The sequence below is a fragment of the Anabrus simplex genome, chromosome 1, assembly GCF_040414725.1.
Source record: "Anabrus simplex isolate iqAnaSimp1 chromosome 1, ASM4041472v1, whole genome shotgun sequence".
NCBI lineage: Eukaryota > Metazoa > Arthropoda > Insecta > Orthoptera > Tettigoniidae > Anabrus > Anabrus simplex.
Genome location: NC_090265.1, coordinates 856,663,597 through 856,687,828, shown reverse-complemented (window position 1 = coordinate 856,687,828; position 24,232 = coordinate 856,663,597). Strand labels below are relative to the sequence as shown.

The 24,232-nt window shown below is 37.5% G+C and overlaps 1 protein-coding gene across 3 annotated transcripts in view; it reads left to right on the top strand.

The window, feature by feature from the left end:
* Positions 1-24,232, top strand: part of LOC136857633 (AN1-type zinc finger protein 1) — a 59,364-nt gene that overhangs the window by 13,092 nt on the left and 22,040 nt on the right. For 2 of the 3 annotated variants that reach the window (XM_067136431.2, XM_067136435.2), the window contains exon 2: positions 3,970-4,344. In XM_067136431.2, the coding sequence (XP_066992532.1) occupies positions 3,970-4,344 (375 nt within the window). Of the gene's footprint in view, positions 1-2,073; positions 2,232-3,969; positions 4,345-24,232 lie in introns of those variants that run through there. The other variant, XM_067136436.2, reaches the window with a different exon arrangement.

Here is a 24,232-nt window from a genome sequence, read left to right as displayed (position 1 = left end):
CATTGCAAGCACGCATCAATCGTGTACGTACTGTATGTATGTCTGTTTTGTAGTTAAGAATGTCGGTTAGCATAATTAGGTGCTGTTCTCGGCAATCAGTTTGGTTCCGGGTACCGTATTGCCAGAGATTTACGAATGGCAGGAAGATTGATATGCGGTAAAAATGGTACATGCAACTCCCTTCCATTGGAGGCCTGTCTAAAAAGAGCTGCACCTCCTCGGGATAAGGAAACGAGTTTACTTTAGTTACAAAATATTCACTGTTGTTGCTATTAATTTAGCAGGCGAGATCATTAACAAAGTGATCGCTGAATATCTCCTACCTCAGGCCAAATTAGGTTCTTTTTGGAGAGAAGTAGGTTTAAAACGTGATAAAAACAATCCAGTCATAACGATTGTTTTACTCGCCAATGTACCTCACGAATAATAATAATAATATTAATAATTTTACATCCCCACTTAACAATTTTCGGAGACGCCAAACAAAACATACTATGCAATAATAAAAAAATGGAGACAGCAATCGTACAAAATTAAATATTATGATAATAAAACGCATTACTGCCACACCTGTAGATATCCATAAATGCGGCAAACCTTCCTGTTATTGATTTTTAATCTTGTTGTTGAACTTCTGGCACTATGCGGGCACTTGAAAGCATACCTAACCTAAACAGTGCGGTCTCTCTTATCTCATTTACAGGTGTTTCGGTGAATCTTGATGTGATAAATGTGGAGAACAAGCATGAAATATACTTAAAAATAAGGGTTTGGCTTTCAATAGCAGCAGTTATCCAAAGAACGCTTCCAGCCACTACATATAACACTCGGAAGAACAACTCGTAACATACACTAATTATCAGCTGGTTGTTTGGCACAATTTCTACCAAAGCATGGCTTTATTCGGAAGGAGTGGCTTCTGCTACAAACACACACACGAACTGGGAATATCAGAGACCATCTCCAGAAACTATTTCAGAATAGATTCTCACTGTTTGGACGCTATAGTCGGGAACGAAACTATTTTTAAACGTTTCAAAAAAGACGGGAGCTCGAATGCTCTCGATCCATGTCATGGCTGACGAGATGGCAGTGAAGATGACGTCATTTGGAATGGCGACATGTCTGTAGGAGGGAAATTGGCGGCGCAAGACGATAATTCAAATGAAAGCAATGATTAGGTATACTGAAGTTGACTGTGTGGTAGGCCTACTGCTCAACTGACAGACAAATGACTGGCCATTAAGTTCTTTTGTATCAATATTGCATAATATGTAAATATGATACCCTTACCCTTTTCTCTACGGGGTCAAGTATGAATTGAGGCTAATCTGCGTAGCGAGTTTTTATGACCGTTTGCCCTTCCTGACATTAACCTAATCAAAGGAATTAATGAGATGAAATGATATGACGTGATATGAGTAACTAAAATCGACTGTATTTACTTTATATGTAGGTCTAATAATAATAATAATGTTATTTGTTTTACATCCCACTAACTACTTTTACGGTCTTCGGAGACGCCGAGGTGCCGGAATTTAGTCCCGCAGGAGTTCTTTTACGTGCCAGTAAATCTACCGACACGAGGCTGTCGTATTTGAACACCTTCAAATACCACCGGACTGAGCCAGAATCGAACCTGCCAAGTTGGGGTTAGAAGGCCAGCGCCTTAACCGTCTGAGCCACTCAGCCCGGCTATATGTAGGTCTAAAAGTCATGTTCACCATCTATTGTTTTTTACATTTAGAAATACTGCTTTCCAACGAAAATAGCAAGTATAACTCAAATACATTCACAAGTTTGTTAAAGAATAGTGTAGAATGTTTACATATTTATAGCTCTTGATAGCCTAGAAACCATGTGTTCACTGCACAAAATTTGAGGTTAACGCATATAGGGGGGGCCTTCCTTTTTGGGCTGTAAAAGTGGAAAAAAAATGGGGTATAATATGCGAGTAAATACGGTAATTTATATCTGTTCTGTGAAGTCTTGCTTCGACAACTGACTTACGGTTTGGTGAGGAATTTTACAGTATTCTAACTCATGACTCGCAATTTTCGGCAGTAAATTGTCGACACTGGATTATGGGAGCAATCGAGTGATGAAACCTCTTCAATCTTATGCCATCAGACATCCTTTTAAGAAATGAAGTTGCATAGAGAATATTTACGCACCTGATACCACCTCATGAAGAAGTGTCCTGTTCGGCGTGGCTTCATGTACTGGATGAGGTATGATGTGTCTCTAAACGGCAACATTCTGATCCATATGGTCTGTCCTTCCTATATACCAATTGTACTTTCCAAATAAATTTTGACAACCAGCTGACACTCCCTTCTTTTCAGCTTGACAAATTTCTGCACTTATTATGTTTATATTGTTATCGGCAAAGTAAATACTTATCTTAATTTGCAGGAATCAGTCCTGGTGCATGGCAGTACAAACCATATCTCATTGGCAGACTTGTCACAAAGTAGACAGTAGTCTGCTTCCAGAAACGGTAAGGATTTGGTCAGAATGTCTTTGTAGAACTATGTTGAAGTAACTCGACACATTTTCTGAAGACTCTTACTTTGATGTGCATCCGTGACCAAGGAATCACACTGAAGAACGCAAATATCACATTCCTGATTGTGAACTACTTCGTCGAGTGTGTGGAACTGTCTTCTGGGAAGATTGCCTTTGTCCTCCTCTGCAGAATCTTCATCGGAATATATAGTCATATCTGAGGGGGAGGGGGATTCATTGTATATGTCCCTGATGCCTGGTGTTGGTTTTCTTCCAGTATTTGTGATACATCCTCCAGGCTACTGAAGGTTAAAGATGTGTATGTTCAGTCATCAGCCCTAAGGCTGGTTGGATCCTCAACAGCTCCGCCATCAGCTGTCATAGATGGCCTAGGCATCACTGAAGAGGCGTGTTAGGGAAATGAGGAGTGAGGTAGTTTCCCATTGCTTTCCTCAAGGTTAAAGATAAGCAGAGAAATATAGTAACTGTACTTTAATTTGTGGATACACTGCAATGCTTAAAAATACATAAAATACAAAATGGCATCTATGTACAGGCCATACTTTTCCATATACATTATATTACTTCCTAACAATCCACCCTCTAGTGTCAACATACAGGAATGATAAGAAAGGCATGGAATGCTCATGATATAGCATCAAATAAAAGTGTATTCGAGAGGTGTGTAAATAGTATTTTAATGACAAGTTGATGTGAAGGGATTATACCGCCATCTTGACCCACGACGACTTGGCTATGAACATGGACATTCTCGTGGTTTTCGATTTGGACAGTTATTAGCAGGATGTGTACCTGATCTTGTTATATTTTGTTATGTTTGTTATATTTTATTATGAAAGTTTACGTTTGTTAAATAGTCTGTTGGCAGTGCAAGTGAAATTTGCTCAGTGTAGCTGTATCTTGTGCTTCGTGAATAAATAAATAAATAAATAAATAAATAAATAAATAAATAAATAAATAAAGGACATGCATCACTGTACAGTACAGAACGAGCAAATTTTCTTTTCGTAATTCATCAAAATAATTGGAGGAAATGGGATGCATAGTTATTACCATCCTTCCTTTAATACTTGTGAACATATTTCATGAATTAAATAATATAATTTTGTGTTGTCCGTCAAAAATGCTATTTGCCTGAGATGAGCTATTGTCAGTACCTAAAAGATCACACCATTTTAAAAAATTCTTGATGAAATGCAGTGAACAGTCCAGACACGCTAGCTAGACTGAATGATTATCAGAAGACCTGGCTTTCATTCAACATGCAATGTTGTCACATTTATGGTACTATTATCCGTACAAAGAATGATATCCATACCAATGTGGAGTACCACATGTCTTTCCCTAAGTGGTTTCTGTAAGATGAATTGATTGATCCATCCATTAATATATGCATTCATTCAGTTTGTCTATTTTTTTTTTTTTTTTTTTTCTTTTCAGATGGAACTTCCTCAGCTAGGCAAACAGTGTGCACTTGGAGACTGTCAACAGCTAGACTTTTTGCCATTTGAGTGTAACCATTGTCATCGTATATTCTGCAAGCAGCACTTCAGTCCAGACAACCATGAGTGTATACCTGTCAATCCTCTACCTCAGAGGAATTGTGACATTCAACATTACTATTGCTCAAAATCAGACTGCCAAGCTGCAAGCCCAGTAGAGATGGCATGCCCATTTTGTCGGCTTCATTTTTGTCTGCAGCACCGTCATCATGGATGTATCGATAAAGATGAAACTTCCTATAATCAAGAGCTAGAGCAATGGTTAGCACCACAGAGACAGTTTGAGAAAGCTAAACAGGAGGTTGACCAGCAGGTAAAATGTCTCTTATTGTCAGATCTTCAGAATAAATATAATTCCTTTATGATTTCAGAGTAGTTCAAACACATCTTAACGTATGATGTTTAAGATGAAGTAAAAGGGAAGAAAAATCAAACGGTCAGTATTGAACTAGAATTGATTTGAATGGAGGTCAATTCCTCCCATTGTTGTGGAAAAGTTTCAAAAGATACGTTTACAATTTTGAGGATGATGTCTGTTTCATCAACCAAATTGCTACATTTGTATACAAGATACAGTGATCTGTTTGCTACTAATTAACTTAAATTAATTTGTCAGTCAAATGACCATTGAAATAAACTGACCTACTGTTTCATTGGTACGTAAAATTAGTCATAATCATCACCATCATCATCACCTCCATCCAGATCAAGATTTTAATGGCACCTTTCCATGTTAGTCTACCCAGCCACTATCCTCAGCTGTGTTCCAATTCAGGTCCCTTCTTGTTCTCATCCAACCACCTTAGTCTATCTCTTGTTCTCCTTCCTTTAGTCTTAGCCTTCATCATCTGCTTCAGTAAGTATCTTTCTCTTTTCCATACATGTCAGTCATCATCGATTTGCATTTAGGACTGTCGTCCAGTTAGCAGATTCTCTATGAATTGTTTACCTATCCTTTTCTTTTGGAAATTATTCCAGTCTGTAATTCCTCTCCCTATAAACTAATATTTGCTCCAATTTATCCTCTTGAATACAAACTTTATCTTCATATTATTATCTTTCCTACCTTTATTAGCTCCAGTCAAGCTTATTATCGTGTTTGCTCGCACATAACTCGCACTTTTTTGACAAAAAATAAGTTTGAACATTTTTGGTGCGTGATATATGCAGATATTTGTGTGCGATAGATCATATTCCTGAAAAAACGTAAAATTTGCATTAAGCTATTGAAACAAGACTACCGGCATAATTACCTTATTCATTGTAACTGCCTTCAATCTCCGATTTATTCTCGCATGCATCTGGTCACCATCCCATACTGCATCATCCTGTCTTCCGTCCATTGCATTTGCGATGTCCGTCTTCAAGCAGCCCTGCACAATAACATCTGTCGATGCCATAACCCAATAACACAAGTTCACCTGACGGCCTCTTTATTTTGGCTGTTGGCGTCAGCTCATGCTCCCCTCCTGCTATCCATTCGGCATACAATTTACGAATTTATGTATGTTGTCCTTGAAGGGCTTGTTGTCAGAAACATCTAAGGGCTGTAGACAATGTGTGAGTCCACCAGGGAATTATGAGATCAGTTTCCATTTCTTGAAGACGTTTCTTCGTGTCTTCCACCAAGTGTCCGCAGAAACTGTCCCACACTAGCATTGCTGGGCGTCGAAGCAGTGCCCTTTGCCGTGCTCCCCACACCGTATTGACCCAGTCCTGGACAAGAACTGTATCCATCCATCCTTTCTTTTGAACCCATACATGAATGCCTTTGGGAAACTTTGCTTTAGGCACTGTTTTTCTTTTGAAAATAACGTTGGGTGGCAATTTTCTTCCATCTGCGGTTATTGCTAGCATTGAAATAGTAATATTAAGTTATTTATTAGACCACCTAATAAATAACTTAATGTTATTATTTCAATCAAATATCATCAATATGGACCAAAAATGATATTTATTACATGTAATATTGCTAGCATGACAGTGCAGCGCTGTTTTTCACTCTCAGTTGTACGTACAAGCTCACTAGATTCTCCCTTCTTGTTGATGGTGGTGTTGCGTGGCATGTCGAAGGTTATCGGGGTTTGCTCTGCATTGCCAATCTGAGTTGAGAGGTAATTGTTTTTCTTCCGCATTTCTATCCCATGGTGATGAAAATCTATGATTTTGTCACTGAAATCGCTTGGCATTCTCTGATAGAGAGATGTTTGCCTTCGCAGACACAATCCCTTTCATGTCATGAATCTACGGACCCCACCCCTGCTCACTTTCAGATCCGAACAGCTGCTTCCTCCTTTTAATCGCTGGTTTGCACGCTTTGAACTGTAGCATCTTGTGCGAGATACTGAAGCCATCATTTCACAACTATGTAATGTAATGAAGCAACTTATCTTCCAGCGCAGGAAACTTACCAGTTTTCGGCCCTCTGAATGGCTCACATGTTCGGTTGGTGGTTTCTAGCACAGCTTTCTGTTTACACCAGTAGCGAACATTAAACTCAGTCACACTGATTCTCGACCAGCAGCTCTGTTACTTAAACCCAGCCGTATAACTCCCACATATTGACAAAGACAGGAGAGTGAGAAGGAGGGCTGAGTGTGACTGACTAACCTAAGAATGCGGCCTTGGGCCAGGAGTTTGGGAGTTAGGTATTTTTGTTACAACAGCTAGCCTCAACCGTTCTGCAGGTAGAAAGAAATACAGCTTCTTGTACTGTTACGTACAAAGTACCATAACAGCAATTGGTACAGTCCCGATATTTAATGTAGGCACATCCATGGAATGTCCAAACTTTAACGTCAGAAATTAATACGAGTTATGTGTGGTGATTTTTTCCCCCCTGCAATTTCAAATGTTGAAAATGGGGTGCGAGATATACGTGGTGGCGAGTTATATGCGAGCAAATACAGTAATCTGCTAATTTTATTCTCCTCTGCCAACTTGGAACATCCTGCTCATCGAGCAGCTCATCTCCTTCCAGGTCTTCTCAGCTCATTGTTTGCAACATTTTCATATCACTACATTTTTTTTGTCAGAAATCACGCAGAATGAACGTGCTGCTTTCCGTTTGATCTTTCCCAATTATTATTATTTTTCTTTTACAATTTTGCTTTACGTGCACTGACACAGATAGGTCTTATGGTACTGATGTGATAGGAAAGGGCTAGGAGTGGCAAGGAAGCGGCCATGGCCTTAATTAAGGTACAGTTCCAGCATTTGCCTGGTGGGAAAATAGGAAACCATGGAAAACCATTTTCATGGCTGTCGACAGTGGGATTCGAACCCACTATGTACTGAATGCAAGCACACAGCTGCGCGACCCTAACACCATGGCCAAGTTCCTCGGTTCTTTTCCAATTCCAGTTCGCGGGGCTGAGTGGCTCAGATGGTTGAGGCGCTGACCTTCTGTCCCCAACTCGGCAGGTTCGATCCTGGCTCAGTCCAGTGGTATTTGAAGGTGCTCAAATACTTCAACCTCGTGTTAGATTTACTGGCACGTAAAAGAACTTCTGCTGGACTAAATTCCGGCACCTCGGCGTCTCTGAAAACCATAAAAGTCATTAGTGGGACATAAAGCATGTGATTGTATACATAGACGTTCAATGTTAAAAATCTTACAGAATTTTGGACTCCATCCTAAATTAATTAAACTGATTGAACTTACTTTAACTAATACCCTGTCAAAAGTAAAGTTTAGAGGAGACGTTTCTGAGCCATTTTTGATTAAAACAGGGTTAAGATAAGGAGACTGTTTATCATTATTTAATTGTGCATTAGAATTTATAATAAGGGAATGGTACAAGGTCAACCCAAAAAACATAAAAGTTGGAAGCTCCAAACAAAATTTAAGTATTTGGGAGAAATCATGACTTATAATCTTAATGAGAAACCAGCTTGGCATAACAGAATAAATAAACAAAATAAACTACGTACAATAAAAAAACAAAAAAAAAAAAGCTTATCGACAGCAGCAAAATTAAGATGTTATAAAACAGTCACACAGCCAGAAATAACGTATGCTTGTGAAACCATTTTTAAAACTACTAATTCAGCTGAAACAGTCAAAATGCTCAAGACAGAAAGAATAATAATTAGAACATGCATAAATAAACAGTATCAAGTTAGTGGACAATGGAGAATAGCATCCAATAAAACAGTTTATAAGAAAATTGAACCAGTATTGTTCTTTGGACATCTTATCAGAACACTTGACACCAGATTTAGCAGAAGAATAATTGAAAAATTATGGAATAGCAAGACTAAGATTAAATGGATCACAGAAATTAAGGAGGATATTAAAGAACTACAAATAACAATAGACGATCTCAAAAACAAAGTAAATATTAAGATACTTCAAAACACACACACCAGGCTACACACCAAGACCAATAATAAAAGAACAAAGGAAGGCAACATCTCTCAGAATGAAAAAATATTGGGCTGATAGTAAATCAAGAAATCCTTTATATTAGTGACTGGAATGGTCCAATGTAGGCCATAAAATCTACGTATATAAAATAACTTGGACTGACTGACTGACTGACTGACTGACTGACTGACTGACTGACTGACTGATTCATCATCGCAGAGCCAAAACTACTGGACATAAAGAAATTAAATTTTGGGGATACATTCATATTAAGATGTAGGTGCTCGCTAAGAGAGGATTTTTGGATATTCCGTCGCTAAGGGGGTGAAAAGGGGGGTGAAATTTTAAAATGAGTGTATCTATATCTCAAAACTTTTAAAGTTTACAGAAGTAAAAATTGGTATTTAGAATCTTCTTTAAAAATAAGGAAACACATATTTTTTTGTTTTCAGAAAATCCCAATAGGAGGGGTGAAAAATGGGCTGATTGCCTTTAACACATTGCGGACCGGGTGCCGTTCGCCCCATGCACAGCCCTGTTCCCGGCCACTTTCTAACTACCTCTAAGCTGGAGTGCATGCATACAAATAAACTCTCAGAACTTCAATAGCTTTTGAAGGACTATTGTGTATTTTTCTATTGGCCTTCCTGAATAGTTGTTGAAATGCAGGGTATTTCTTGAAATCTATTTCGGCTCATAGTTATCGGAAATATTGGTGTTTTTATTAGGGGATCGGTTGGCCAGTAATCTTTCAGACATGATTTCTTCACCTGCCGTATCAATATACACAGAGGATTAATTTTTTTAATTTCCCTGCTAGTGACATTAGTCCACTTTAGTGTTTTAGGGGATAAGTTATGAGAATGTGATTTCTGCTCATAGTGTAAGTTTGTCTTTTCAGCTACATACTGAAAAAATTCCTCACCAAACATAAGTCCTGCTACTTGTCCTATGTTTCCAGATTCATTAGGCCATACCTTTATACCAGGAGCACCTTCAAAATCCTCTAACCTAGGTTCACTGTTGTCCATAACCCAGTCGTCAGAAAACACTGCATTATTTACAATATTTAGAATATTTACACCCGTAACACAAATATACGACTCGTTCTGCGCTACGTGAGTTCCACACCTTGCCTCAACATCACTCGAAACATTTCCGTTAGAAGATATTTCATCGTCGAACTCTAAATACTCAGCATCACTTAATATTCGGAGCCTGTATCAGCACATAATTCGCGAATAATTTCATCTTTGTGTAAACACGTGCGATCGCTAGGCGCCGCCATCTTGCATGGCTCTTCGAACTTTGTAAACATGTTGTCAAGAAATGCAAAGAAAATCTACGATATGAAGAATACTCGAAAACAAATGCGACTATCGATTGTGTAGAACCATACGTAACAGAGTTCTATCACCCTTGACCTCCAAATAGTTCCCGTATATCTCAAAAGATAGCACTATAGTTCAGTCTGCTGGGTCTGCTGCTAACACGAGATAACTCGGGACCGGTCCGCAACGCTCGGCTAGGCAAACACGAGTTTTCTCGGGACCGGTCCGCAATGTGTTAATGAGGGTATCTCAGGAACTGAAGATATTACACACCTGAAAATTGGTGTTTGGGATCTCCTTTAAAAATAAAGAAACACACATTTTTTTTTTTGTTTTTGGAAAATCCAATTAATGGGGGGGGGGGTGAAAAGGGGGTGAATTTTTAAAATGTGGTGTATCTGTATCTCAAAGCTTTTGTAGTTTATAGCTGTAAAAATTGGTATTTAGAATCTCCTTTAAAAATAATCACATATTTTTTGTTGTCGGAAAATCCCAATAGGAAGGGTGAAAAATGGGTTGAATGCCTTTCATGAGGCTACTTATATTTCAGAACCTGAAGATATTGCAGACCTGAAAATTGGTATTTGGGGTCTACTTTAAAAAGTAAAGAAACAGGTCTTTTTTCGTTTTTCGAAAATCGAAATAATGGAGGGTGAAAAAGGGGATGAATTTTTAAAATGAGTGTATCTACATCTTAAAACTTTAAAAGTTTACACATGTAAAAATTGGTATTTAGAATCTCCTTTAAAAATAAAGAAACATGTATTCTTTTGTTTTCAGAAAATCCCAATAGCAGGGGTGAAAAAAGGGTTGAATGCCTTTAATGAGGATACATATATCTCAGAAACTTAAGATATTACAGAACTGAAAATTTGTATATGGGATCTCCTTTAAAAATAAAGAAACACGTATTTTTTTGTTTTTGGAAAATCCAATTAATGGCTGTTAAACAGGAGTGACAAATTGGGGTGAATTTTTTGAAAGAATATATCTACAGAATATCTGAGAAACGTAAAACAGACGTAAAAGGTAGTGTTTGGAATCTCCTGTAAATGTAAAGAAACATAGGTAATTTGTTTTTGGAAACTCCACTTGAGGGGAAGTAAAAAGGGGGTGAAATTTTAAAATGAGAATTTCTACAGTATATCTCAAAAAACTTAACATGTTACAGAAGTGAAGAATGGTATTTTTTTATCTATTAAAAATAAAGAAACGTGTATTTTTAGTTTGCGGAAATACCACTTGGGTGGAGGGGGGTAAAAGTGGCTGAAAATGGGGTTGAATTTTTTAAATTAGGCTACTGATATCCCCAAAATGAAGATGTTACAGACGTGAAATTTCATATTTGGAATCTGCTTTAAAAGTAAAAAAACATGTATTCTCGAAAAATCCAGTGAAGAGCGTGAAAGAATTAAAAAATTCATTGACTTAATTGTATGAGAATACTTACATCCAATAAAAAACTAAAGTTGTTACAGACGTGAAAATTGGTATATGGATCTCCTTTAAAAACAAAGAAAAACGCGGTTTTTGGGGGGGGGGGGCGGGGAAATCATCTTGGGGGGCCGGGTGTGAAAAGGAGTTGAATTCCTTTCATGAGGACACATAAATCTTAAACTGAAGAAGTTAGAGTCGTGATAATTGGTATTTAGAAGATCCTTTACTATTAAAGAAACAAGTATTTTTTGCCGGAAAATTCACTTGGGGGGGGGGGGCATGAGTGTGAAAGGAAGAGCAAAAAAATGAATTATTTTTATGGGGATACTTATATCTCAAAACTGAAGGTAATAGACATGAACATTGGTGTTTGGAATCTCCTTTAAACATAAAGAAACACGCCTTCTTTTAATTTTTTGTGTGTGTGGGGGGGGGGGGTTAAATAAAATTAACGGCGGTGGGGTGTAAAAGGAGGTGAGACCAATTGATTTTACTATTCATAATGTACTTATAAGGAGCCTCCGTTGTTCAGGCGGAAGCGCGCCAGCCTCTCACAGCTGCGTTCCCTGGTTCAAATCCTGGTCACTCCACGTGACATTTGTGCTGGACAAAATGGAGGCAGGACAGGTTTTTCTCCGGATACTTCGGTTTTCCCTGTCATCATTCATTCCAGCAACACTGTCCAATATCATTTCATTTGTCGTTCATTAATCATTGCCCCAAAGGAGTGCGACAGGCTTCGGCAGCCGGCACAATTCCTATTGTCGCCGCTAGATGGGGGCTTTATTCATTCCATTCCTGACCCGGTCGATTGACTGGAAACAGGCTGTAGATTTTCGATGTACTTATTCTGATCATAAACCAATCATTTTTAATCTTTCCTGGGTTCGTTTTCAAGAGCCATCTTTTCCTTCGGAGAACGTTCTTAGATTACAGTAGATTCTCCTGGCATATAAATAAAAATTTAAACACATTGGAAATAAACGATAGGAATGAGATTGACCGTCCAATTGTTCACCTCTATATTAAGGTCAATAATGCACGGAAGTATTTCATTCATATCGCCAGAAATCCTGCACACTTACTTATGCGCGACAATGGTGCTGGTCATATTGTCAAGAATGACAATGGCAGCAGATGTAATTTACCGCCAAGTAGCGGTTGCATCTTGCTGTGGGGTCCAGAACATCTATAATAATAATATTAATAATAATAATAATGTTCTGGACCGTCGTCAAATGTGCGGACCGCGCTGGAAACGGGTCCTGGACGGGTAATGACTAAGAATGCAGTCCGGCCGCGGGTTCAGTACCGCCAGGGCACCCAAGACGACACCACGCTGGATCTTCTGAAGGATTTGATCCATATTAAAAATGCTTATAGGAAAAGGTGGCAAAGATTTAGTAACCCTACTGACCGGGTGGAATACCTGGACCTAGTCCGGGAAGTACGAAATCGATTGCTGGAAAGAAAGATTGAAAAAGTGGAGGAAACTTGCCGTAATCTATTAGAAAATGAGTCAGATCGCGAATTTTGGCAGATTATATATAAAACAATAAGCATTCAATTATAAATTTTAGTATAATACCGTAGCGAAGCACGGGTATCTTGCTAATGTAAAATAAATAAAATACAGTAAATAATTATTATTTTCCAGTTCTCTTGTCAAGTAATCCTGATGTGGATCCCATATACAGGAACCATACTCTAATTGTGGTCCACCAGAGACTTGTATTCCCTCTCCTTTACATCCTTGCTACAACCCCTGAATACCTTCGTAACCATACGAAGAGGTCTAAAGCCTTCATTTACAATCTCGTTATTGTGATTACCTCAATGAATATCTTTCCTTGTTTCAACACCTAAACACACACACACAGTGATCTCCGTGAGGTACTTTCACCCTATTAACACAGTAATTAAAACTGAGAGGACTTTTCCTCTTGGTGAAACTTACGACCTAACTTTTCATCCAGTTTACCATCATACCATTGTCTGCTGACCATCTCACAACATTGTCAAACTCTTTTTGCAGTCGCTCACAATACTGTAACTTATTTACTACTCTATGCAGTATAACATCATCTGCAGAAATCATTATCTGTGATTCCAGTTCTTTACTCATATCATCTATATACAGTATTTACGCGAATAATCCCCACATATTTTTTAAAACAAATTCAGGCACGAAATTGGGGTGCTGGTTTTATTTGCGTCAAAGTTGGCAACATGCTCCTAACTCACCTAGTTTTTGATGTTGGGTGTACAGTTATGCTTTGTGTAACTGCAGATGAAATAAAACTGTCCCCATATGTCATATTTAAACGGAAAACTATTGAGAGTTTTAATTACAAAATTCTTTTACATTAAAAAAAAATAGTATTATACGGAGTAATTTAAATTAAATATTTCTCCGCGTCACGATAGAATGCGTCTTCCAGAACTTGAAGGCGTAGCTTTCCGCACTTTTACTCACTTCATTGTGTCTGTAGTGTGTTTCATAGTTGCTAAGTTCAAGTGAAATCGTATATTCTTTTGTATTCAGCGTTTTAAGGAACACCACAATATCACTTAGCAGGCAGTGTGTGGAGAAACTGAATCTGCGAAGACTGGTGATGCCAGCAGTAGGCGAAAAAGCATGGCTCATAATTATAATCAAATCCTACGTACCAAACAATATTCACAATTAAAAATAGGAAAGAATTTCCACCAATCAATACTTGTTTTTTTATTGCTTATATTAAGCTACAGGACCGGTTTCGACCCCATATACAAGGTCATCTTCAGCTGAACCATGAATACATATTTATATGATGAAGCTTTGATTAAATTGCATTGTCAAAGGAATGTTATATGATGTGCATTTAGTCACATACAAATGGGGCATGTCTTATCGTGAATTGGCATATATGTCAGTATGTACAACACTGCAACTGTATGTCTAAAATATCATGCTGAGGTGTTTTATACACTAGTTTTGAGCATGATATTTTAGACATACAGTTGCAGTGTTGTACATACTGACATATATGCCAATTCACGATAAGACATGCCCCATTTGTATGTGACTAAATGCACATCATATAACATTCCTTTGACAATGCAATTTAATCAAAGCTTCATCATATAAATATGTATTCATGGTTCAGCTGAAGATGACCTTGTATATGGGGTCGAAACCGGTCCTGTAGCTTAATATAAGCAATAAAAAAACAAGTATTGATTGGTGGAAATTCTTTCCTATTTTTAATTGTGTAATTCGTCAATACGGAAATGAAGATTATAGATTACGATACCAAACAATATTGTCAATGCCGATGAAACTTTTTTTTTTTTTTACTGCCGAGCCCAGGGGGACTTATGGTTTTAAAGATGAGGTCACTGTACTGTATTGCAATGCAGACGGAATTGAAAGACTTCTCCCTTTGTCATAGGAAAGTTCGATTAGCTACAATGTTTTAAGGGCGTCGGACACTTCCCGTGCAAGTATAAGGCATCTAAAAATGCAAACAGTGCAGTAAACCAAAAAATAAAACACTTGCACACGGGAGCCAGCACAATTTTTCCTTGTCTTTGAATCGAGCTGTTTTTCTTTCGTTGCGTGAGGTTATGTTTGTCAGTGAATTATCCAAGTGCATTATTTGAATAATATAAATGCACCTTGTTGGATACATTTCAAAAATAGATGTTTTCAATGGTTTTTGAAAGTTTTAAACTGTGAATTGAAGTTACTTGCATGCAGGAGTGGGTATCAGAATATTTTGTGACTCGGCAGGAGTCGGCATTTCTGAATTACGAGTGGGCGGTTAATTCAAAATTACGTAATAACATGGTTTTACTGTGTTGCAAAACTAACACCCGAGTTCGCCAGTGTGTCTGTTTCAGTTGTTTACATTGCATGAAAAGAATTATCCACCCCCGGTTGTGTTACTATCTGAGTAAAAAGAGACCGCGTGTGAGAAGTGTTTTAGACGTGGAGTGTGACGAATTTGTAATTTAGGAGAGGATTCTAGTGATGCAAGTGACAACGAATATTCCGATCTACAGAGAATCGAGCCTACTGCAAGTTCAGATTAATGAAATACCTTTCACGTAAATAGGCCTACTTACTAATTTTCATGGCATTTTATAGCAGTGATAATGTATTTTTATCATCTCAGTCAAAGTTCCTATTTGAGTAAACAACACTTGGACCTCATGGAGTGATATGAAATGTTTGTTTATACCTATGTTACTCTTTCAATGGAAGGAATTTTAGTTCATTTCATTTTTTTTTTTCAAAATGAGCTTTCCTAAAATTAGGGTGCGGGGATTATTCGCGTAAATACAGTACATAAGAAAACATAAAGGTCCAATAATACTGCCATTCGGACACCCCTCTTAATCATTACAGGATCACCTATTTAATTATCGAGTTCTTTTTTTAAAAATTCATTTAACCACTCTTATGTAGTCCAGTTTTCGTCAGCAATCTCCCAATGAACTACCCTATTAGAGTAGAACGCAGCCCGGAAGGCGGTTTGAAAAGTGTTGCGCAGTAACATTCGCACGCTTTGTAGTATGATGTGTTTTCCGCTGAGCCAATAGAATCATTTCAGTAAGAGGTGCCTGTTTGTGCGGGTCACGAGTAAATGTTTTGAGTTTTATTTCTAAATATCATAATCGACGAATTTAGGGAACTATTTGCGTGTGTACGATAGATCCAGGAAGAACAAAAACACAAGTATTCCGTCGACAGGCGAGGGAAATAGTATTTAAAGTGTATTTGTATTTGGTAAGCATGCAGCAGCAGGCGCTCATAGGCGGAGAAGGTGAGGAACGCCATGTTGCCATGCTTCAAAAGAAGACAGCACTCACGTGTAGTATTGGCCTGCAAACAGTACAGAGGATAAAACAAGCTTCGGAAATAAAAATAATGCGGTGTTCAGGTTGCTAGAGAAGAACCCTTAGAGGAAGAAGCCAGTGACGGTCCTCGATGATTTCATTAAAAATGTTCTGCGTACAACAATATTTGATATGTATAAAAACGGCGAATATCCTATGTCATTGAAACTGGACCGTCCATTTACCTTCCTTAATATCTTGAAAATTTTTCTCAACACTTTCGCGGGGTTTGATGTTAAAAATTAATTTGGACTTTTAGAAAACGTTTAAGCTCACAAAAAATATAGGTCATCGCTTTGGAATTAAAGATATAACTGGATGAAAAAATGTTGCGAGCACCGATTCGCAACACGTCCTTCCGTGGGAAATTATGGGGCGAGCGCATCGAACGAGATTCGATCCGTGACCTCCCAGTCAGAAATCCCTAATACTCATGAGTAGTTTAAGTGTAATATATAAAAGGAAGATACAGCAAGAAATAGTGGAAGTGAATGAGTAAGTGTAATAGAATATCAGTGCAGTGAATAAGTGCAGAATTGCAATTGTGGTTAAAAGCATTTCTTAAAGCTAGTCTCAACTTGGGACATTTCAGTGAGCTGAGAATGAGGCAAACTTGTGCAATCAGAATATTGGTCAGAGAAACAAGTAAACAGACTACAAGGTCATAGTTAGAAGCTTTTAGAGGGTGGACCAGGAAAAGCAAACCTGTTGTTGGTCACGTAGCAAGGTGCCCTGTAAAAATAAGAACGCATGCTGTGGTGCAATAATTCTTTCTAGAAAGAATCCCTGGAAGGTCACCAGTCACATGTACATCCATGAGACGGGTGGGACCACACTTGAAGTAACCAATAGGAAACTAACAGATCAGGGATGTGAGGGAACATAGTAGTAGGGGATGACTTGTTCCAGAAGCTCAGAGAAATGATAAAGGGGAGTGACAAGGGAGCCTCTTGGTCATTTGGTCATTCTGCATCATTCTGTCATTCTGTGTCATTCTGTCGGTAGTAATCCTGGTGTCATTCAGGAAGTTATGCTGTTAACATTGGAAAGGAATGTTCTCTTGGGAAGGGACGGACACTAGATCACTTGGCAGAGAAGAGACTCTGTAGAATAAAGTCAGTGAAGATAGCAATATATGGAGTTAGTCAGATTAGGCAGTAGTTGAGCCTGCCATCAGTTAGTGAAGACAGCAGTATAAGAAGTTATTCAAATTAGACAGCAATTAAGACTGTCAAGCAGTAGAACTGGTTAGCAGTGTCCCACAGGGTAAAGTAAAGAGACAGTACTTAGAGAGCTCACCGAGTGTTCGAAGGAGACTGTAGCTTCAGTTATTATTCACCTTTAAAGTTCTGTGTTCGAGTCCTGAAACCGTCAGGGAAGATTCAGAGGAACACCACAACGAGGATTCAAGAGAGAAGCAAGAAGAAAGAAGCTTCAAAACCCGAGATAAGTATCTACTAGTTAACCTCTTAACTGGGCATGACGTATATATTCGTACGCTGAATGTTACAGGGTCATGGGCATGACGAATATATACGTACTCGTCTTTTACCGCGAATATCTCCTGGGTATGACGAGCTACTTTGTCGCGTCGTGTATTATCGTCTTAATTGATGTTTTTCCTGCACTATGGCAACAAATACCACATATCACGCTCCTTGAAGCTTGTTGGCTTTTATTTTACAACTGTACGGTGTTACTTGTCCGCAGTAGGCCAAATATGGCAGCATCTAGTTCAAGGCGTAAGTTCGAAACGCTCGAAGGAAACGAGATTATTCAACACTTAGAGAACGATTGTGACGATTTATGTTCTCAGAATTCCAAAGATGAGTGGCTTGATACAGATGATGATGATGAGTCTGATAGTGAAAGTGGTTCAGAGAATGAGAATGAAGAACAAGATAAACAATATGACGTATCGGATGAAGACCAAGTGCTAGACATGTTTCAACCTTTCCCGCCGCGTGGTGTTTCACGTCAGAAATTCGTATTTTCTGGTGCTAGTGGTGTAAATGTGGACTTCGACGATGAATCCAATGTGTTGGAATATTTTGAACAGTTCATAGAAAATGACATGTTTCAACTTATTGCCGAACAGACCCATGTGTATGCTAAACAGTTTTTAGAAGTCTATCCGAACTTGAAACTGCGGTCGCGAGCGGGAGATTGGGTGGATACAAATCTAACTCAGATAAAATCTCTAATAGGACTTCTAATTCTGCAGGGGATTGTTCATAAGCCAGAAAACAGTATGTACTTCTCCAAACGGGAAAGTATCGCAACCCCTTACTTTTTGAAAACTATCTCTGAGACAAATCACTGCAGTTCTAGTGAGGTAAACGACGTAAATGGCCGTGAAGTTAATGTAAAATCTTTCACAATGTCACTAGCATGATGTGTAATTCGTAAATATTCCTTTCTTTTTTGTTTTAATTTTAGGTGCTAACATATGGACATATGAACAAAACACTCAAATTTCAAATAGGTAAGTGACCTTGCAGTTAATGAAAAATGGTTCAGAATGTCACATGCATGATATGATATTTATAAATACCCTTTGCTTTGATTTGTTTCAACTTCCGGCTGTAAAATATGGGCCAAACTCTGAAATTCCAACCAGGTAAATGACCTTGCAGTTAATGTAAAAATGGTTTAAAATGTCTCTAACATTAAAATTTATTAATTAAAATGCTTTTATTTTACTTTTTGTACCACAGGTGAATGATATGACTAACTTTTCTGCCTATCCTGCTGTGTAACACAATCTGCTGAAAAAATACACAGGGCAGGTTACACCAAGCACATCAATAATACCCAGTTAAGAGGTTAAGAAACTTTAAAGACTGAAGGGAATTTATAAATGTTGTAAAGTGAATCATAGAAGTGTGTGTATTTTCCAAGGAAGTCAGAGACTGATAAACTGGTTATTTAAAAGTAATATTGAGAAGAGAATAATTACAAGTGTGATGTAATATTATTGGAAGGGTATATTTGATAGTTTGTTTAAATAAATTAGACTAAGAATTTAATGGTGTCAAAGTGTCTTATATAAAGGTCAATCTGATATTCGAACCCAAGTCCTCAGCCTGTCCTGTTCATAGAATACGACAAAAATGTTTACACATACATGCTGTTATGAATAGCCACATTGGCATCACCACACCTCATACTTCTGTCTCTCTCTGCGCAACGAAACCGCCTTCCGGGCTGCGTTTTACTCTAAAGGCCTTGGATAGGTCAATAGCTATACAGTCTGCTTGATCTCCTGAATCTAAAATAACTGCTATATCTTGCTGGAATTCTACAACAGGGATGCAGAAAACCCAGGCACCTGGTCGGTGTTGTGAATGCATTTTTGTTACTGGCGCCTAAGTTTGGTTCCCCGAAAAAAATCAGTTTTTCATTTATTTTTCATATTCATTCTCACTCACCGATCAACGTGCAATAAAAGACCATACACGACATACAACATGTCTTCACTGTAAAAGCTTAAAACTACGGCATGATCTTCTCTAAAATAAACAGCTGCTAGACCAAAAAGAACATACATATATTGATTGTCCTTTGCATGGCTCCGTCATTGTATATCGATGAGTGGGAGACTTGGCACTATCGACAGTGGATAGTCTATGCGTGTAATGCAGTTGACCCTCATTTGTTACAGAAACAGAGTCTTTGGTGGAATAATTGAGAACTAATTACTTCATAGTCACATGTAGTCGAAAGTACATTGAATTTGTGAAACTGTGTTACATTTTAGTCGTTCTGTGTGTGTCCTTTGTTGTTATCCAAGTATTAATAATTGCAGGGCTTAGGCCTTTGAATCTTATAACTCTTCGGGTTTGTGTGAGCACTTAATATTGTGCTAGCCTTCAGACATGAAACACAATAAGAAATCGGAGTGCGATGACCAATGAAAGCAGGCTAAGTTGATTCATTTTTTCACAACTCCCATGCATATTAAGCGGATATTAGGAGAAAATAAGACTTGTTTTTCCATAATTAGCACAATAGTTCAAGCTTCCAGTTTGTCAATAATAGAGCCTGTAAACAAAGTTAAATCTGAAGTGAGAAATGCAGTAGACCTATAACAAATACAGTAGAGACAATACGCGACACTGAGCGAGATATCGAGGGACAGCTATTGGAGCTCACTCTAGCGGATAGACCTGAACGGTACTGATTCTGTCATAAGAGCACGTGTATTTTTGTGTGAAGTTTTTGGTGTTATTTATGCGTTTTCAGTGAGTTGACATAATTGAATAATAGCGTGTGTCATTCCTTGATATCTCCTCTCAACTTGAGGGGAAAGGTATGTGCTGTGTTTGGCTGCAGTAATTACGAAGTAGAGAAAAATGCGCGGTCGTTCTTCAGGTTCCCTCGTGACAAAAACATGTAAGTAATATTGTGTTTGCATATATATTCTTCCAGTGACAGAGATTTTTATAGTACAGTACTTCATAATCTTCTGACCTGCTCGACCCATGTTTTAACGGACTTAAAATATAATACGCATATTTTATTGTATAGTGCAGCAGTTAACCTTCAATACCGATGTGTTGTTGTAGGTGTGATCTGTGGGTTTTGAAATGTCACAGAAGCGATTTGGATAAAGTGTACAAGAAAGAAGGGACGTTATGCTTGTATAAGAATTATAAGATCTGTTCAGATCATTTCCAGGCCAGCGACTTTAAAAATCCTCGACTATACAGCCAAGGGTATGTTACATTTTTACTCTTAATTGTACGTAAATATTCCTCAAAGCATCACTATCGACAACATTTTCAAACTTTTCTTTCTTTTATCCCTCTTCTCAGATTAAAGCCGGGATTTTATAGATTTTCTTTCTGTTAGTAGGCTTCATGTTAAGAGGAAAATTGTCCAGCTATTAAATGTTAATTCATTGCATCATATGTGTAAGGAATGTGCCGATATTTTTATTGACAAATGTCTTAATGTGATGATACAATGTTTTTAAATGAGGAAAAAAGACAAATCCAACCGTAAGATTTCAGGCAGGTATGCTAAAGCTAAAAAAGTAATGCATAAATGAAAGATCAAGCCATTTCACAACAGTCCATTTCACACCCTGTTTATATGTCTAATTTCAGTCTTTGAATAATAACCTTTTAAATAATTCTTCATTCATTTATCCAGAATTGCTTTAGCAACTTCGAAGTTAATATCTCAATACCACTTTCTTTCTAGACGTAATTTATTTATCCATTTCCGTATATACATTTCCATTGATATTTGGATTTAGCGCGATTTGTTCAGGTCAAGTCACTAGGAGCGCCACCGTCGAATTGTCTCCCATTTTAGCAAGGCGAAATCCGTAAGTGTCGCGTATTGTCTCTACTGTATTTGCCTATAACCAGGTAAAAAGAAATTTGAAGAAGTGATGTAAGTAACTTCCTTGCCTAGCGTTTGATAAAATTACAGGTATGGCACAATGTAAATCATGTGTTTTGTTTCCAAATTCTTCAGATCATTCTTTGAAAGTAGTAACAGGTTTTAGAGGACCATTGAAAATAGAAACATTTAAGAAACATGACAAGTCTTTACAACGCAGAAACTGTGTGGCAGCTTATAATACAGCATTATTTCCAAAAACAATGTCCTTGACCATGTGTGTAAATAAAATGGATTCTTATGTTTGACAATAAGAAGAAGCTTTTCAATATTGCATATTTACAATATTGCATATTTATTGCAAAAGAATAATAAGCCATTTACATATTTGAGTGAGAAATTGGGAGTAGGACTGAGAGAGGATTATAGTAATAGAACTAGTTGCAAGGTATTTATTAGTCAAATAGCTGAGCAGGGTGTCTACTGATACTGGAATTTAATATAGGTACTGGAAATATACTGGAATTTTGAACCATATACTGGAAAAATTATACTGGAACAAATATTGTAACCGCTGGTTTCGAGCGCATACATAAATAATAATACGGTAAAACCAGTAGTAATAATAATAGGAATGCGAAATAATAATAATAAAATAAGAATAATAAAATAAAGTAATATAAGAGTAATAATAATAATAATAGTAAAATAATACCAGTAGTAAATAATATAATACATAATAATATGACTAAGGAAATAGTGGCGGTGTATTGACATCAGAACATAGAAGCGTGACGAGTATCTTTTAAATACGCAATATTAAATCAAATATAGGAAAAACTTACAGGCCTAAAATGACAACTAAGACAGGATGTGGAAGGTGCAGGAAGCCCTAATGAGGCCCATAGAAACGTATGACGTTGTGGGGAAGAAAAGACTTACAATAATTCACCCAACAGACAAATAATTATTAAGGAAATGAACATACAATTATAAATGAACAAATAAATGAACTGCGGATTAACTGATACTTGAGATACAAACAAAAGATGTGTAAGGGAAACAAACTTTTCGGTAACGAACAAACTTTGACATGATGATTCAGAATTTACAGAATGAAAGGAGGCAACCTTAAACGAAACAAAATTAATTACATAATTCAAGAAGGTGTTACAGTTACTTACAATTACAACTAAAGTTAGAAAAGAAGGTCTGCCTCCGAAAACAACACGTTGCGGACTAGCGTAATCGCTAAGTCATATAAATGCTCTATTTTGGAAAATGTGGAAAACTAGAGGAAACTCCGGCACACGAGATGAACTTCTACATAATTACTGAATTTACATTAAGTGGGAATAAGAATGCATTTAAATAGCATAAGGCAAAAACGAAGCGCTTACCTTTGGTGGCTGACGACCCATTGCGGGACGGACGCAAAACGCGTCCGCCCGCTGTAGTGATCCAAATTCAAAGACGCGGACAAAGTGACTCGCATACGCGAGGAGCCACAAACAGGAAATAGAGTGATAACAAATGACCAATAGCAACACTCCAGCTTGCCACATTCACCTATTAAAAATCCTAATATACTGACCAATAAAAACACTTGTACTTTTGACCAGTGACAATATTCTTCAGGAATCGCATATTGCATATTAGCGGATATTACAAAACGACAGGAAGGGCCACTTACACGTGGCACACCCTGCCTCACAAGTCATGTATAAAATTTCCACATCCCTTTCTATAATTTACAGAAAAATACAATTTAAATCAGGAAATGTAAATACCATAAATCTTCTTCATAGTCCATTTCTTCATATGCCTAAATATGTAATAACTTTTAAATAAGAAAACTTCATACAACAATTTACTTTACATAAACACTTCAGTTCTTTAAATGTTTTTGTTTACCTAAAATGATGACAAGACAAAAATTTACATTTACATAATTTTACATAATAAGGACTTCTGTTGCTTCACTGATTTCTGCTCACCAATGGCCACAATTATCATTCTTTATAATCTACCCTGGATATTTGCACTCCAAAAGTCCAGGTAATAAGAACAATTATTTAGGTTGGCATTATAACTTAGTGATTTTATTGGAAAGTAATACTTCCTCTATCCGTTTCTACCTCCTATGACCCTGTTCTGCCTTTCTTTTCCTATCCTCTGCTCTGCATTTCCCTTTTTCTACCTTTTTTCCTAGAATAATAACTTATGATTTTCTTTATTAACCCGGCATCGGGATGTGACGCCCTCATCGCCCAGCATTTCTCTTGGTGTTGTAGACAGTCAGTAACTTCGCCTTTTCTACTAATATTGTTTTTCAGTTTCTGTTCCCTTTTCCTTCATTCTTCTTTTTTTTGCAATACTTCAAATATAATAATAATGGATGCATTATATTATACCGAGCTCAATAGCTGCAGTCGCTTAAGTGTGGCCAGTATCCAGTAATCGGGAGATAGTGGGTTTGAGCCGCACTGTCGGCAGCCCTGAAGATGGTTTTCCGTGGTTTCCCATTTTCACACCAGGCAAATGCCGTGGCTGTACCTTAATTAAGGTCACGGCTGCTTCCTTCCATTTCCTAGGCCTTTCCTATCCCATCTTCGCCAAAAGACCTATCTGTGTCGGTGCGACATAAAACAAATAGCATTACATTATATGCTATACTTCAAGTAGCCTACATTATTCATATAATATAATGCATCCATTGTTATTTATTTATTTACTTATTACCCAGCTCTACAGCTGCAGTCGCTTAAGCATAAAAAGAAGTTTAAGCTATTACTGCAGAAATACTGTGGGCTGTTACTCAAGTTGTG